Here is a 16,723-nt window from a genome sequence, read left to right as displayed (position 1 = left end):
CGCTTAACGACTGAGCCACCCAGGCGCCCCAGGAGCAGATAACTTCTTGGAAGATCACTGTGGTTCCTTCAAAGAGAAGGTCTGGGACCAGCCATGTGTAGTAAGCAAACTTGAGGTGTTTGAGGTTGCTACATAATAGCAAGTAAATTCAATGAATGGAAGAGCAAGTTTTGTGTGTTTATGGAAACTGCAGTGGAAGTTCCCCAGGGACCTCTGAGAGTTAGACTTTACAATCAACATAGAGTAAGTCAAAGCAGAAAAAGGCCAAGAAGTAAGAGTCATCATAAGTCCAAGGCCAGCAAGGATAGAGTACAACCTGACTGCATGTATGAATCTGTCCCAAGAAAGTGTTATTCAGGTAGGTGGTCAGCAATGAGTCACAGAGGCAAACATGGACAGCACCCATAATGTCTAGGATAGAGGGACCTGAACCAAGACCAGTTCCAGTGGCAGCTATTGACCTACTGGGGATGTACGTGCTAAGCTTGCTTACCTCCTGATTATACTCTGGTTTCACATGCATATTTTTGCCAGAAGGGAAGTACTGGCTGGAAGATGGGCATGTCCTGTCCCCTTGGCATTTATATACCTTATTTTAAATGAATAAACTAGCATTCTGATTCTGAGTTGGTTTCCTGAGGCTTGTTTATAGACAGAAAACCTGATTGGCCAGAAGAAACTAGGATTCAGTCCCTTACCAGTTTACAGCTTTTAGAAATTGGTATTTTATTTATTTTTTAAAAAGATTTTATTTATTTATTTGATAGACAGCAAGAGAGGGAACACAAGCAGGGGGGTGGGAGAGGGAGAAGCACACCTCCCGCTGAGCAGGGAGCCCAATGCGGGGCTCAATCCCAGGACCCTGGGATCATGACTGGAGCCAAAGGCAGACGCTTAACGACTGAGCCACTCAAGCGCCCCAGAAATTGGTATTTTATAAAAAAGCTTTGGAGAACTTGCATAATGTAAGTCCATTTCTCTAAAATGGATCTTGTTTTGTTTCTTAGCTTATGACTGTGAGCAAGGCCTTGGCCTGTAACAACCCTGTCAAGCATGCCACTCCCCTCTACCAGGAAGTACTCGTTTGTGTTCTAAGGTACCAGTCATCTTCTCAACTGACATTTGCACATAAAATGATGCCACGAAGAGGGACAGGCTCCAACTGCTTGGTTAATTTATTAAAGGGACATTCTCTAAGGTTCTAAATATGCTCCTGCAGCTATGGTGGTTACTTAAATATTGACTAGTACTAGGAAAATATTGGAAATAAAATAGAAAACAGCATTTGTATTTGCAACTCTGAGAGTAGTTCCTAACCTTCACAACAATCCTATATAGTAGGAAGTGTTATAATGTCCAATTTTAAGATAATAAAATTAAAACTCAAATAAGTTAATTATTTGCCTCAAGTCTCAATCTAGTAAGTGGCAAAACCAGCATTAGCTCTGTTCTGTCTGTCCTATACCCTAGCAGACAACAGATAAAAGCAGTTAACATGAAACTCTAAGACCAGCTGGTGGAAGCAGACAGCAAGGAGAAGTGAGAGCTGGAAGCAAAGCACAGAACGTTAGATAATTAGAAAAGCAGAGTAGCTGAGCCTTTCATTACAGCCTCAAGCAGTACTATCAACTTTTAACAGTTCCTAAGGATATCTCAAAATAATACTTTCAAATGCTTTAAAAATAAAAGCTGCCTAATTGGAGAAGGCCAAGTCTTATGCAATTGATAAGCTTGCCACTTCTCAACACTTCCAAGGTCATTCTCATTATCCAGTGTCATATACTGCCGTTTCCTTTCTGGATCAGTTGTACTGTAAGAGAATAGGACAATGAAATATGTACTGAAAAATCTGAGGCATTCATATTACACTGGAGAGTCTGCTCTACTAAGAGAAGAGGGTTCAGGCCCTGGATTTGCCACCAAGTCAAGGTGTGACCAAGGACAAGTCTTTTGTCTGAAAGTCAGTCTCTACATCAGTGAAATAAGAGCTGAGTCAAGTGTGTGCTACAGGGCTACCTGTAAAGTTTTATATGATTCCATAAGATTAAATTTTAATTGATATACTGTTTATTAAGACATGGACTTTTAAAAGATTGAGGTAGAAAATTAAGAGAAACTTAATTTTTCTTAATTAAGGTTAAGGAGCCTGGTAGGGTAAACCTCAGTAACCTGAAAATTCCTTCAGTGGAACATATCATTTGCTCATGTGGTTACAATGAGGCATTACTCTACTATTTCCTATCACAAATATTATGATAATAAACTGATTAAAAGAGATTTCAATAAATTAGTGGTTAATGATTCATAATTATTATCAAGGCAAAAAGATTATTTTGGATAAATTCTGAAACTTTGATGTTGCTTATAGATCAGTTTATAGGCTCGTTTTAGCCTATGATACAAAATAACGTGTGTGCGCACACACATGTATGCGCACAAACTAAACAAACAAATCTCTTCTTTGAATAGTAGTAAATGGCCTGGATTTTGCTTATGTATAGGCTTCTAAAAACTAATTCTTTTATTTATCCCCCTAAAACTATTTTGTGATCTGTGCTGCCACTAACCACTAATTCATCAAGTAATTTTTTCTTTTTTTTTTTTTTTAAAGATTTTATTTATTTGAGAGGGAGAGAATGAGAGATAGAGAGCACGAGAGGGAAGAGGGTCAGAGGGAGAAGCAGACTCCCTGCTGAGCAGGGAGCCCGATGCGGGACTTGATCCCGGGACTCCAGGATCATGACCTGAGCTGAAGGCAGTCGCTTAACCAACTGAGCCACCCAGGCGCCCCATCAAGTAATTTTCTAATCCTTTCCTAACATACACCTTTCCTAACATAACACCAAGCTACCTCATTTCCTATAAAAATAATAGTTAACACATATTGAGTACCTATTATTTGCCAAGCACTATTCAAAGTATTTTATATGCATTAATTTATTTTAATCCAGTGAAGTAGAAACGGCTGTTATCCTCATTTTATAGATGAGAAAACTGAAACAGATTTAAGTAACTTGCCCAAGGTCACACTAGCTTGTAAGTGGTGAAATAAGAATTCAAATCCAGGTGGTTGAATCTCAAGTTGGCGCTCTTAACCACTATGCTGTATTGCCTGCTTTTCTTGTCCTGCCCTCAGCTCAAATGTATACTTTTTGAGGACAAGGAATAAATCTTACATATATTCCTGGTGTCTAAAACATTTCTCAAGTTAGCAGAATGCCTGCCATAAGGTAAGTACTCAGTACGTCTACAGAATTGAATCAAGTCTACCTTAAAATGATAACGAAGTCGATCAGAATAAATTAAAGGAAATATGCTTCTGTTAACTCTCTTAATGCAGACAGATCTCCATATAAATTGCTTTACTTTTAGTGGTAAAAGAGGTGATACAGGAAATTGCAGGGTGTTGGGGATGGACAGGAATGTGGGACACTGGGATTAAAAGTGAGATACCCTTTCATTTCTGACTCACTCCATTTTCAAAAAGCATTATTCTAAGGGTTTCCTATGGAAACAGCTTTAAGAAACTGCCTTTAATCTAGTCAAACAGATATTAAACTCCCATCAAAAGAAGAAACATTTCTAAAGCACATAGGGAATGGCAATATTCTGCTGTTAAGTAATGTTTTTTTTTTTTAAAGATTTTATTTATTTATTCATGAGAGAGAGAGAGAGAGAGAGAGAGAGAGAGGCAGAGGGAGAAGCAGGCTCCCAAGGAGCAGGGAGCCCGATGCGGGACCCGATCCCAGGACTCTGGGATCATGACCTGAGCTGAAGGCAGACGCTTAACCATCTGAGCCACCCAGGCGCGCAAGTAATCTGTTTTCAAAGAGATTAAAGTTTAAAGCAGTTAAGGACAGAAAACAATGGATACATCAATGTAAAAATTTAACTTATTAAAAGTAAAATGTTCCAACACTTTACAGCTTAATTTATTTTAACTACTTACAGTGCACTTTCCATGTCTGCTATATTTTCTTCCATTTTCTGAGACTACATAGAGGTAAATAAAGTTGTCATGAGATCCTACCGCCAGGAGGGTGCCATCTAGAATGAGACAGGAAAAAATGTTAACTAGAGAAATGTACTGACAGATTTGCTATTTTATTGGATCTGTACTAAATGAATATTTTACAAATGTTGTTAAATCTCACTAATTTAACTGTTATTTGGTATTTAACGAATGAATCCTTCCATCACTAAGCAGATTTGAAAAACATGGCCATCTAGTCCAGTCATTTCTTGGAGATACTCACAGGTCTTGGACTCTAGGTTCATCTCCTTCTAGTTAGCTACAAACTGGCTCCAGGGTTAACTTGCTCTTATGGGTCTAAGTACACAGTACTCATAAGCTGAGTGTTCAATTGCTCATTTCAGCTGAGCACATATGACCTCTCCAACTTGGGAAGCAACTACGTTCTCTTCTTTTATGGTCTCTTCTATTGTTCTTACCATGTAACAGATGGTCAATAAAGTCCAACTGATCTTTGGATTTTAATTGCTATGTTTGTAGTAATTTGCTAGTACAGCACTAAAAAAGCCAAGACAAACAGAAAACCTTTTCTGCTTTAAGATAACTTGCCAGGCTTATAAGCCAGAGCAAATACTCTTCCTTCCATGTTCAACTCAGAGAATAGTATTCTGTGTTTCCTTTTAAACTCAGAAGCAATCAAAAAGATCCTCTGGATCCCACACTGATCCAACAACTACTGGGATATATTTTCAAATACAAGCAAATGTCACTCACACTAACTCCAGAGAAGAATGATATGAATCAAAACCGTATTAATAATGGGAAAAAAGAATGGGAATATTATGGAAACATAATTAACATTTTGAATAAAGTATAAAGAATTATTCAAATAAGGCTAAATGAGTTTATCAAATTCTTGAGTTTCTGAGTATTTTATCTAATTAACAAAACTAACCAATACTATGTAGCCAGTAATGCAACTAGATTTTAAAGAGCTTGAACAGCTTATAATAGTGCATATTTTGAATATTACTATAATTTATTTTATATTTTCTTACATATAAAAAGATTACTAAATAGATATAACATTCAGCCTAATACAAATTCAAAATTCTAAGTATGTGTAATTCCCCCAAGATAGGATTTGATTGCACTGTATTCTGCTTTCAATTGCAAATGCAGTTGTAACAGTTCATTCTAAATTTGATGATTTAGAATGTTGTTTAACTTTAGAAGATCTTTTGCAGTTTCCTGCAACAGAATTTAATCTGATGTTGGGGGAAACATATTCAATAGTTAACAAGTTTAGAGAGTAAAGAAAAAGTCACTAGTCAGCTTTAGTGGAAGTGAAAATATGCAGTGACAGAGAAATGCTGTGAATGCCAGGATGGGGGTAAATCTGCCTACCTACTGAGTAGCGCATCACAGAGAGCTGTTCATTCCCATCTGTGTGGATAGAAACTAGATCTCTGGTTTCTGCATCTAGAACAAACCACCTGTTAAGAAGTAAAAATCAAAATTTTCTTCAGATGTTAGCACTTAAAGAAAAAAACGACTGATTTTTTCTCCCTTTTAAAAAATTTCAAATTTTAATAATGCCCTTAAATATGACGTTTCCATCATCCATTGAAGGATAAATTCATTTTGCAAAATGTTGCTAAATACAATATACATATATGGGCCTAAGCATGTTCTCATTTCTATTTAGGTATTCACTCAATGCCAACTGGGTCTCTTTGCTAGGTAGCATCTAAACAGAAAGTTAAGATGATAGGATCAGTGTTCTTGAAGATTAGAGATGGGGAAAAAGAACCCAAGTGAAACAAAGGACAATTAAGGGCCAATCTGTGATGGTGACCATATATAATAGAGGAGCTCACAGAAAAGAAATGAACAACAGAAGACACAGAAAAACCTTTAGGAAGGACGTAGGATAAGTTGAGCCGAACACTGAGGGAAAGAGGTTCAGTGGCAGGAGGAGGGACAGCTGCACAGCTATAGAGATGGGAAGGAGCACAGACAGATGACGGTGGGAGGGGAAGGCAGAGGGCTCTTCGTTTAGTGTGATTTCAAAGGAACCAGCAGGGGGTGCTCTGCCTCTCCAATACCTCCACATGTGCACACAGCTCTGAATTCTTTCAAAGATAGATTATTGTTCACATTTACAGGAAAAAAAAATGTAAAAGCCTTTTGAGAGGTAAAATAATGGTTAAATTCAACTATATAATAAATGACTTATCAAATCTTTTTATAAGAGCACTTGAAGGGGCGCCTAGGTGGCACTGGTTAAGCCTTGGACTCCTAGTTTTGGCTCAGGTCCTGATCTCAGGGTCCTGAGATGGTTCCCTGATCAGCGTGGAGTCTGCTTAACACTCGCTCTCCCTCTCTCCCTGCCTACCCCTGCCACCGTGCTCACTCACTCTAAAATAAATCAATCTTAAAAAGTGGGGCACTGGAAGGGAAGGATGGTGCTTCAGAAAAGCATGGCAAAATACGAGGTATAAAGCAAAGACTGGCAACTGAGGACAGACAACTAGAAACTGGGTAAGTGAGAGGAAAGCAGGTTATAAACAGCATACACAGCTGCTTCAAAGAGTTTAGAGTTGGGCATGGCCTGGCTCAGATCAGTCACTAAATAAATATTTGGAGAATGAATAAACAAATATAAAGTAAGTCTTGAACATGACAAAAGCCAAGTTTTAGGAAGAATTATTTAATAGTGCAGTGTGTAGGAAGAAATGTTTGGTGTAGAGAGAATGGGACAAGACTAGCAAGTTTTGTTTTTAAGATGGGAAAAAAAATCCACCACTAAAATAAGCTAATACAGAAATCATATTGACAGTTCCTTGTAATTTTAAAACTAATATCCAGAAAGAGACCATTTCCCCTTCAGAGTAAAAGAAATACTATTTAGGAGAGAGAAAATGGCATGAAAGAATTAAAAAAAAGTTTAGTGATGTTGTTTAACATGCCTTAGTGCATGCAAGGTAGAAGATGTGAGACTAAAAGACGCCAACTCTGGGACACCTGGGTGGCTCAGTCATTGGGCATCTGCCTTCGGCTGGGGTCATGATCCCAGGGCCCTGGGATCGAGTCCCACATCGGGCTCCCTGCTCCGTGGGAAGCCTGCTTCTCCCTCTCCCACTCCCCCTGCTTGTGTTCCCTCTTTTGCTATGTCTCTCTCTGTCAAATCAATAAATAAAATCTAAAAAAAAAAAAAAAGACGCCAACTCTTACCATCAGTGAAATCCCTCTCGAATTAACATTCATGAGTGAATTTTAGTAACTTGTGAGCTATGGGTTGAAACTTCTAGGTAGCTAGCTTAATTCATAAATTCTGTCTTCTACGTTGGTAAGAGAAATGGCTTCTATTTGTGAATACTTGAGTTAAGGCCAATAATAGGAAATTGGCACTCTGAAGCTCTATGCTGCATGTTTAGTCATCATTTCCATTTCAAAAGGTGTGTTACTTTACTGCAACTGGACAGTACCCATAGATTATAGGTTTCTTCTGAGAATGTAATTTATTAATCGATTTTTATGGCTACCATCGTAGCCTCTGAGGCAAGAAATGCCAAAGCTGATGCCAAGTGAACTGTGAACTGCCTTTTCAGAATAAGGGTATAAAATATTCCAACCAAGACTGATCAGACCTAAACAATGAGATACAGTGCCACTCTGTAGGTACCAGATTTCAAGTTTTTTTAATGAATTTATGGAAACTTTATTATCTTAGGCATCTGAAAAATTACCGTTTTAAAAAAAGATTTTATTCATTTAATTGAGAGCGAGTGAGCACAAGTAGGGGGGGAGGGGCAGAGAGAGAAGCAGACTCCCCACTGAGCAAGCACGGAGCCCGATATGGGACTTGATCCCAGGACCCTGAGATCATGACCCAAGACGAAGGCAGACGCTTAACCAACTGAGCAACCCAGGCGCCCAAAAAATTGCCATTTTTTATCTGAAGAGCCCCAACTACCATTCCCCTTGACCCCAAACTACTGTTTTAAGACTGTTTCCAAGTCAATTTAATCTTCCTAAGAAAATTGCAAATAATTTTCTTTTTGGAAATTCCCTTAAAAAGTAGGAAACAAAACAAAACCCACAACAAACCCCAGAATGTCTGTTGGTGTAACATGTAGAAACCTACAACTCTGAATTGTTGACAGATTAGAGATGGTAGCTATCAAAAAACAAACCTGTCTACTTTTTCTATTTCTTTAATTATATATCAGAGGTTAATTATCCTACTTTAATCAAGTAATTTTTAGTTAATAATTTAATAACTCTGTTATAAAAAAGTAACTTCCATAGGGATCCCAGCATAAATTTTAAAGTTCCTACCCTTTCCATTGCATGAATTATGTTCTACCTTCAGAAAAGACTTTTGGGCTCTGTCTCTAAGAAATGTATGGAGAAGATAACAAATCCTCTAGCAAAGGGAATTTTCAAGAAGTTTTTAAGTTTCACGATGTTGAACTGTATTCTTACTTCAGTCCAGAGTATATACACTGGAACCAAGCTTCTGCTTTAAGATAATTTGGAATCATTATCAGGCTTTATATGGCCTAAAGGACCTAATGCATCCTTCTAAATGTAATTGCTCGGTATCACAGAGGGGAAATCTTTGGTGATATATTTAAATTACTCTGACCTGTGGGTCACGTACCAAAGAGTAGTACCATCATTTATCTCGACTTTCTAAAAAGACACTATATTGATTTCCTCAGTGGCAAGAAAAGAATCAAGATTTTAGAGATGGAAAGTATCAATTTTAAAGTCCCTAAATGAATATATATGTTTATAACAGGAGTTAAAAAAATATTTATTATAAAGTGTGTCCTCTGGGTGGCAGGTTTGTAACCCCCCCACCCCACCCTGCGCCACCCCCTTCCTTCTTCATGATCTTCTACTTAAAAGAATAGGAATAATTTAGTATCAGAAAAATGTAATGTCAAAACAGGGGGAAGAGAAGCCTAATTCAACTCTCCTATTTTACAAATAAAAACAATGAAATGCTCTGATTTTAAAACATCTGACCAGTCATCAACCAACTAGTTAGGTTGACAGAGCTTCTGGCCCTTGTGCTTTTCACTAATATCACACAAGGGAAGGGTATGATTCCATAGAAAGTGTTCTCTTTCTAGGTCTTTGAGATACATTAACGTTTAGGGATCCAGAGAAAAAAGGAGTTAGCCAAGGAGGCAGAAGAGAAGTTTATAATCTAACTGGGGAGACAGAGTGAGTTCATAAAGTGGTAAACAGTTAAAGTAATATGAATTATACAAGTTGTAAGAATTATGAAGTCTCAGAGCAGGGAGTAATCACAGAGGAGATGGGTGGTCTAGGATTTCATCACATCAAATATGGCACGAAATAAACAGAGAGCAGCAGACAAGAAACCAAAAAAAGGGTTGGCATGTATATAAAGGATAACAACTTGACCACTCTAGCTGGAGTGGTGAGGAAAAGATTTTTAATGAGCTTTAAAGGCCAGGCTAACGAGTTTGGATTCCACTGTTTAGGCATCAAGAAGAATTTAGGAATGGGGCGCCTGGGTGGCTCAGTCGTTAAACAACTGCCTTCGGCTCAGGTCATGATCCCAGGCTCCTGGGATCAAGCCCCGCATCGGGCTCCCTGCTCAGTGGAAAGCCTGCTTCTCCCTTTCCCACTCCCCCTGCTTGTGCTCCCTCTCTCTCGCTTGCTCTGTCAAATAAATAAAATTAAAAAAAAAGAAGAATTTAGGAATGTGCTAATCCAGTTGGCTCACAGTTTCCCACATTTGCTCAATCCATTCCTCCTGCTTAATATGAGCTCCTCACTCTTCACTGCTTCCTCAAGATCCAAGAACTTCAAGGCAGGACAAATACCTCTGCTGTGAAGCATTCTCTGACCACTAAGACTCACTGTAATTTCTCTGTTGATCTTTAAGTATTGGTGCCCGTTTATTCAAGTAATATTACAATACTAATAGGAAATGCTCTTTATCTCTTTATGTAGTATATAATTAGGTTATAATCTACTTGGGGCTGGGACCAAGTCTCATATTTCTTTGTGCTACCCACTGCATCTAGTCAGTGCTTTACAAGTTGCTGGAACTCAATAAGCATCTGAAGGGTGACTCAGAACTGGACTTATAACAAGGCAGAACTCAGGGAGAGTCATGCTGATGGAGTTCAAAGACACTGTGCACAATGGGAAATGAGATCAGGAGTACCCGTGGGCCAAGTTAACACCAAACTGCAGAGGAAAAAAGCTATTCTTTTCTAATTAAAAGCTTTCTCTTTTAATTACGTCAAAGAAAAGTCTCTGCTAACGCTAATATGTCTTTGATTACCGCTCCTTTTGAACAGCAGGAGCATTTCTTAGACTCAGAACTTTACAGCCAACAGTATTTTAGCTACACTGCTGGTTTGCTGAAGTGACAGCCACCATCAAAATTGAGGAGTTGAGTCAGATCACTTAAATCTCTCCAGGTCTAGGATTTTGTGATTCCATGTCAACAACTAAATTCTTTACCTACCCACTCACCAGGCTCACTTTCCCAGCCTGCTTCCTTGTCAAAGCTATCACTATTATGATCACTGTAGACCAGAAACTTCAGGATCTTCTTTGAAATCACCTCTTTCAGTCTGTCCACTCCCTTTACATCCATATATGCTATATATAGTTGTTCTAGATACTGACTCAATTTTAGGGATTTCTTTCTTTGAAACAATTTCCAACTTTAATCCTTGCTTTTTATTCTCATTATCATCACTTCAGGTCTATTGATTTCTCTAATTTCGGGTGTCTCACCCCCATTTACCAGCCTATAAAAGGACTATGGCAAAAATGCTGTTGGTTTGGAAACAGAACTGGGTCCAAACAAGACCAGAGTAAAGTTCTGTGTAAGGTGCCTGGAGAATTCTATCTGAATTGATATAGACCTGATATCCTGATGGGATGGTAAATATATCCGTGGTTCCACCGAGGTCTGAGGGTGGTAGGTAAATAAGTGCCTTTAGAGAAACTGGTTTCAAAAAAGAGGAAGGGGAAGGATATCAACTGGGGTCTTGGAAAAATCAAGCAGAATATATTTTTAACAATTCAGAGATTATAAACTTTCAAATTCTTAACAGTTCAGGTTTACACATATTGTTAGCTTTATGAAAAACTTTAAATCCCATCAAGAAGCCCAAATTTAAAAAATATGAGACAATATATGGTAAATATACAATGGAGTATTAATTTGCCATAAAAAAGAATGAGATCTTGCTATTTGCAACAACGTGGATGGACCTAGAGGATAGAATGCTAAGTGAAATAAATCAGAGAAAGACAAATACCGTGAGTTCACTCATGTGGAATTTAAGAAACAAAATAAAGAAAGAGACAAACAGACTCTTAAATACAGAGAACTGGCGGTTTCCAGAGGGGTGAGTTGGGACAGATAAAGAGGATGAAGAGGACACTTCTCTTGATGAGCACTGAGTAATGTAGAGAATTACCGAATTATATTGTACACCTGACACTGATAGAACAAAAAATGAGAGAATGTTATATTTGAAAATCACATGTGGGGTGTGGTGCCTAAGTGTAATTTGTTAATTAAATGGTTTATCGTTATTGGTTTGACAGAGCTAAGATTTTGGTAACTAATGATTAACAGTTACTAGTATTTACTAACTTTCATCCATTTATATACTTATTACCCTGATACCAAAACCAGGCAAAGGCATCACAAGAAAACTACAGACCAATATCCTTTATGAATATACATGCAAAACTCTTCAACAAAATATGAACAAACTGAATCCAGCAACATATATACCATGACCAAATAGGATTTACCTCAAGAACACAGGTTAACATCTTAACTACTCCATATTAACAAAGGACAAAAACATGTTATCTCAATAGACCAAAAAAGGTATTTGACAAAATCCAAAACACTTTCATGATTAAAAATTCTCAACAAACTAAGAATAGAAGGAAAATTCTTCAACATGACAAGCAGCATCTATGAAAAACCTACAACTAACATTATACTTAGTGGTGAAAGGCTTTCCTTCTAAGATACTTCTATTAAGTACTGTACTGGAGGTTCTTCTACTTACGACAATTAGACAAGAAAAAAAGGCATTCGGATTGGAAAGAAAACACTCTGTAGTGTCTACATGGTCTTGCCTATAGAAAATCCTAAGGAGTCCACTAAAAAACTATTAGAAGAAATGAGTTTAGCAAAGTTGCAGGATACAAGATCAAAAGATGAGAAGCAGTTGGATTTATATATTCTAATAAATATTCTGAAAATGAAACTGTTTTCTCAATTTAATTTAAAATGGTATCAGGAGAATGAAATACTTAGGTACAAATTTAACAGATGTGCAAATCTGCACCCTAAAAACTAAAAATGCCTTGAAAAAGAAAAGCAAAGCTGGAGGAATCACAATTCTCAACTTCAAGTTATATTACACAGCTGTAGTGATCAAAATGATATGGTACTGGCACAAAAACAGACACACAGATTAATGGAATAGAAAATAGAGATAAATCTGCAACACAAGGTCAATTAATTCTTGACAAAGCAGGAAAGGCTATCCAATGGCAAAAAGTCTCTTCAACAAATGATGTTGAGAAACTGGACAGCGGCATGCAAAAGAACGAAACTGGGCCACTTTCTTACAAACCAAACACAAAAATTAATTCAAAATGGATTAAAGACTGAAATGTGAGAACTGAAACCATAAAAATCCTAGAGGAGAACATAGGCAGTAACCTCTTTTGACATCAGCTGTAGCAGTTTCTTTCTAGATGGGTCTCCCAAGCCAAGGGAAACAAAAGCAAAAATAAACTAGTGGGACTTCATCAAAATAAAAAGCTTCTGCACAGCAAAGGAAACCATCAACAAAACTAAAAGACAGCCTATGAAAAGAAGATACCTGCAAATGACATATCTGATAAAGGGTTTGTATCCAAAATCTATAGAGAACTTAATAAAACTCAACACCCCAAAAATGAATAATCCAGTTAAAAAAATGGGCAGAAATTTATTTTTTTAAAAAGATTTTATTTATTTGACAGAGAGAGACACAGCGAGAGAGGGAACACAAGCAAGGGGAGTGGGAGAGGGAGAAGCAGGCTTCCCACGGAGCAGGGAGCCCGATGCAGGGCTCGATCCCAGAACCCTGAGATCATGACCTGAGCTGAAGGCAGATGCTTAACGACTGAGCCACTCAGGCACCCTGGCAGACATTTTTCTAAAGACATTACATATGGTCAACAGATGCGTGAAAAGATGCTCAACATCACTGATCACTGGGGCAATACAAATCAAAACTAGAATGAATTATCACGTTACACCTGTCAGAATGGCTAAAATCAAGAACATAAGAACAGGTGTTGGTAAGGAAATGGAGAAAGGGAAATTCTTTACACGGTTAGTGGGAATGCAAACTGGTGCAGCTACTCTGGAAAACAGTATGGAGATTCCTCAAATTAATAATAGAACTACCCTATGATTCAGCAATTGCACTGCTAGGTATTTACCCAAAGATACAAAAATACTAATTCAAAGGGATACATGCACTGCAATATTTACAGCAGCATTATCTACCATAGCCAAATTATGGAAACAGCCCAAGTATCCACTGATTGATGAATGGATAAAGAAGGTGTGGTATATATACACAATGGAATATTAGCCATAAAAAAGAATGAAATCTCGTCATTTTGCGACGGCATGGGTGGAGCTAGGGAGTACTATGCTAAGTGAAATATGTCAATCAGAGAAAGATAAATACCGTATGATTTCACTCATATGTCAATTTAAAAAAAACAGCAGGGCACCTGAGTGGCTCAGTTGGTTAGGCATCTGCCTTTGCCTCAGGTCATGATCCCAGAGTCCCAGGATCAAGTCCCATATCAGGCTCCCTGCTCAGCAGGAAGTCTACTTCTCCCTCTGACCCTCCCCCATCTGGTGTTCTCTCTCAAATAAATAAAATCTTTTTAAAAAAAGAAAATAAATAAAAAACAAAACAGCGGCACCTGAGTGGCTCAGTCAGTTAAGCATCCAACTCTTGATCTCTGCTCAGGTTATGATCTTGGGGTTGTGGGATCAGTCCCAAGTGGGGCTCTGTGAGTTGGCTCGGGATTCTCCCTTTCCCTCTGCCCCTCCACTGGTTCATGCATGTATGTATGTGCGCTCTCTCAAATAAATAAATCTTTAAAAAAAAAAAAAGGGCAAAACAAATGAGCAAAGGGAAAAAAGAGAGAGGGGGCAAAACAAGAAACTACAGAGAACAAATTGATGGTTAGGAGAGGGGAGGTGGGTGGGGGATGAATTAAGGAGTGCACTTGTGATGAGCACTGGGTGTTGTATCGAAGTGTTGAATCACTGAATTGTACATCTGAAACTAATATTACACTTTTTGTTAACTAACTGAAATTTAAATAAAAGCTTAAAAAAATAAAAACTAAAAACATTTTTGAAAGAAATTGATCTAAATAAATGGAAAAACATCTCCTGTTCATTGAAAGACTTAATACTGTTAAGATATTGACATTCCCCAAACTAATCTACTAAAAAAAATCTCTATCAAAATGCCAGCTGGCTTCTTTGTAGAAACTGACAAAACTGATCTTAAAATTCATGTGGAAATTCAAAGGATCCTGGATAGCTAAAACAACCTCAAAAAAGAACAAAGTTGGAGGTTGGAGGACTCAAATTTCCCAATTTCAAAATTTACCACAAAGCTACAACACAAGGTTGTGATACTGCCACAAGGACGGATATACAGATCAATGGAATAGTATGCAGAGTCCAGACAGAAACCAATACATTTATGATTTTCAACAAGGGTATAAATACCATTCAGTGGGGGGAAAATGGTGGTGTAACAACTGGATATCCCCATGAAAAAGAATGAAGTTGGCTATCTACCTCATACCACATACAAAGATTAGCTCAAGATGAATCAAGAGACCCAAAGGTAAGAGCTAAAACTATAAAATTCTTAGGGGGAAAACACAGAAATAAATCCTAATGACCAAAAGACAAGAGGAAGAACAGATAAACTGGACTATACAAAACTTTAAAAATTTTTGTCGCAAATGTTACCGTCAAGAAAGCGAAAAAAAGACAACCCTTGGAACAAGAGAAAATATGTACAAATCATATCTGATAAGGTACTATATCCAGAATATATGAAGAATCCTTAGAACTCAACAATAAAAAGACAAACCAATTCAAAGATGGGCAGAGGATCTGAGTAGACATTTCCTAAAAAGGTTATCCAAGTGGCCAGTAATTGCGTAAAAAAGATAACATCATTCGCCATCAGAGAAATACAAGTCAAAACTACAACAAAAAAGCATTTTGCACCCATTAGGATGGCTATACTCAAAATACAATGACAAGTGTTGGTGAGCATTTGAGAAAACTGGATCCCTTATACTTTGCTGGTGGAATCGTAAAATGATGTAGCTATTGTGGAAAACAATTTGATTATCACAAGATCCAGCAAGTCTACTCCTCGGTATATGCTCAAGAGAGTTGAAAACATGTCCACACAAAAACTTGTATATGAATGTTAGGTGAAAGAAGCTAGTCACAAAAGACCACATATTGTAGGATTCTATTTATATGAAATTTCCAGAATAGGCAAACCTATAGAAACAGACCAGTTGCCTAGGGTTGGGGGAAGTGGGTGAGGATAATGAAGGGTAACTGCCAATAGGTACAGGGTTTCTTTTTGTGTTAATGAAAATGTTCTGAAATTAGCTTGTGATAAAGCCTGTGAACTTACTAAAAACTATTAAACTGTATACTTTAAATGGATAACTTTTATGGTATATATCTCAATAGAGCTGTTAAAAAAGAATCCTTTATTATGTGAGGATTGGCATGTTAAGGAAGAACTATGTCCACTTAGGGCTATATGTTTTTTCCCCTTAGAAATTAGAGTAGTAATACTTTATTTTAAATGACAATTTTATTTATCACTGTGATAATTTACCCACACTTGTGCTTACTTCTTGATTACAAGAAGTAATTTCTAGATTTGGACATGAAAAGATCTTTAAACATTTTGCTAGTCACCTTTTCTGGATCATGCACAATTTGGACATGTGTTGCATTATATTAAAAAAAAAATTCCTTGCCCTAGGTGTAACTTATTTTTAGGCTGAGGAGTCAGTAATAATAATCTGAATGGCTACACTGAAGAATTTTCAGTTTTAGACACTACACAGCCACGTATTCACAGACCCATGTAAAAAATAAAAATAAATGAGAAAGTTCTCCAAGAATCAACAGAATCTAACCAGATGCGAAACCAAAGACAGGAGTAATGTATAGAATAGAATGAACATGGATAACTACATCTCCCTTAGGTTCTAAATAATGTCCACCTTTTATTTAGTTATCACATCACTCTCATTTATTATTATTTTTAAAGATTTTATTCATTTGACAGAGAGAGACACAGCAAGAGAAGGAACACAAACGGGGGGGTGTGGGAGAGGGAGAAGCAGGCTTCCTGCTGAGCAGGGAGCCCGATGTGGGGCTCGATCCCAGGATCCTATGATCATGACCTGAGCCAAAGGCAGATGCTTAACGACTGAGCCACCAGGCACCCCACATCACTCTAATTTATAAGGTGTTTCTTACTCACAACTCTAAGAGGAAATGCTTGGCTTTCGTTTAAGTCACGTAAATTGAGTGACTTTTCATTTTAACCTTATTCATGATGACTTTGCAGCTACATA

General features: G+C 37.5%; 1 protein-coding gene across 2 annotated transcripts in view; it reads right to left on the bottom strand.

Annotated features, from left to right (window-relative positions):
• EML4 (EMAP like 4) overlaps positions 1-16,723 on the bottom strand; it is a 143,312-nt gene that overhangs the window by 11,184 nt on the left and 115,405 nt on the right. For both annotated transcript variants that reach the window (XM_088026405.1, XM_088026406.1), the window contains 2 exons: positions 5,381-5,469; positions 3,950-4,047 (listed from right to left, as the gene is read on the bottom strand). In XM_088026405.1, the coding sequence (XP_087882531.1) occupies positions 3,950-4,047; positions 5,381-5,469 (187 nt within the window). The remainder of the gene's footprint in view (positions 1-3,949; positions 4,048-5,380; positions 5,470-16,723) is intronic.

This window comes from Eumetopias jubatus, unplaced genomic scaffold, assembly GCF_037043125.1.
Source record: "Eumetopias jubatus isolate StellerSeaLion01/CBP00866 unplaced genomic scaffold, mEumJub1_p1.0 scaffold_9, whole genome shotgun sequence".
Taxonomy (NCBI): Eukaryota; Metazoa; Chordata; class Mammalia; order Carnivora; family Otariidae; genus Eumetopias; species Eumetopias jubatus.
The sequence above is the reverse complement of the archived record's forward strand: the minus strand, read 5'-3'. Positions and strand labels throughout refer to the sequence as shown.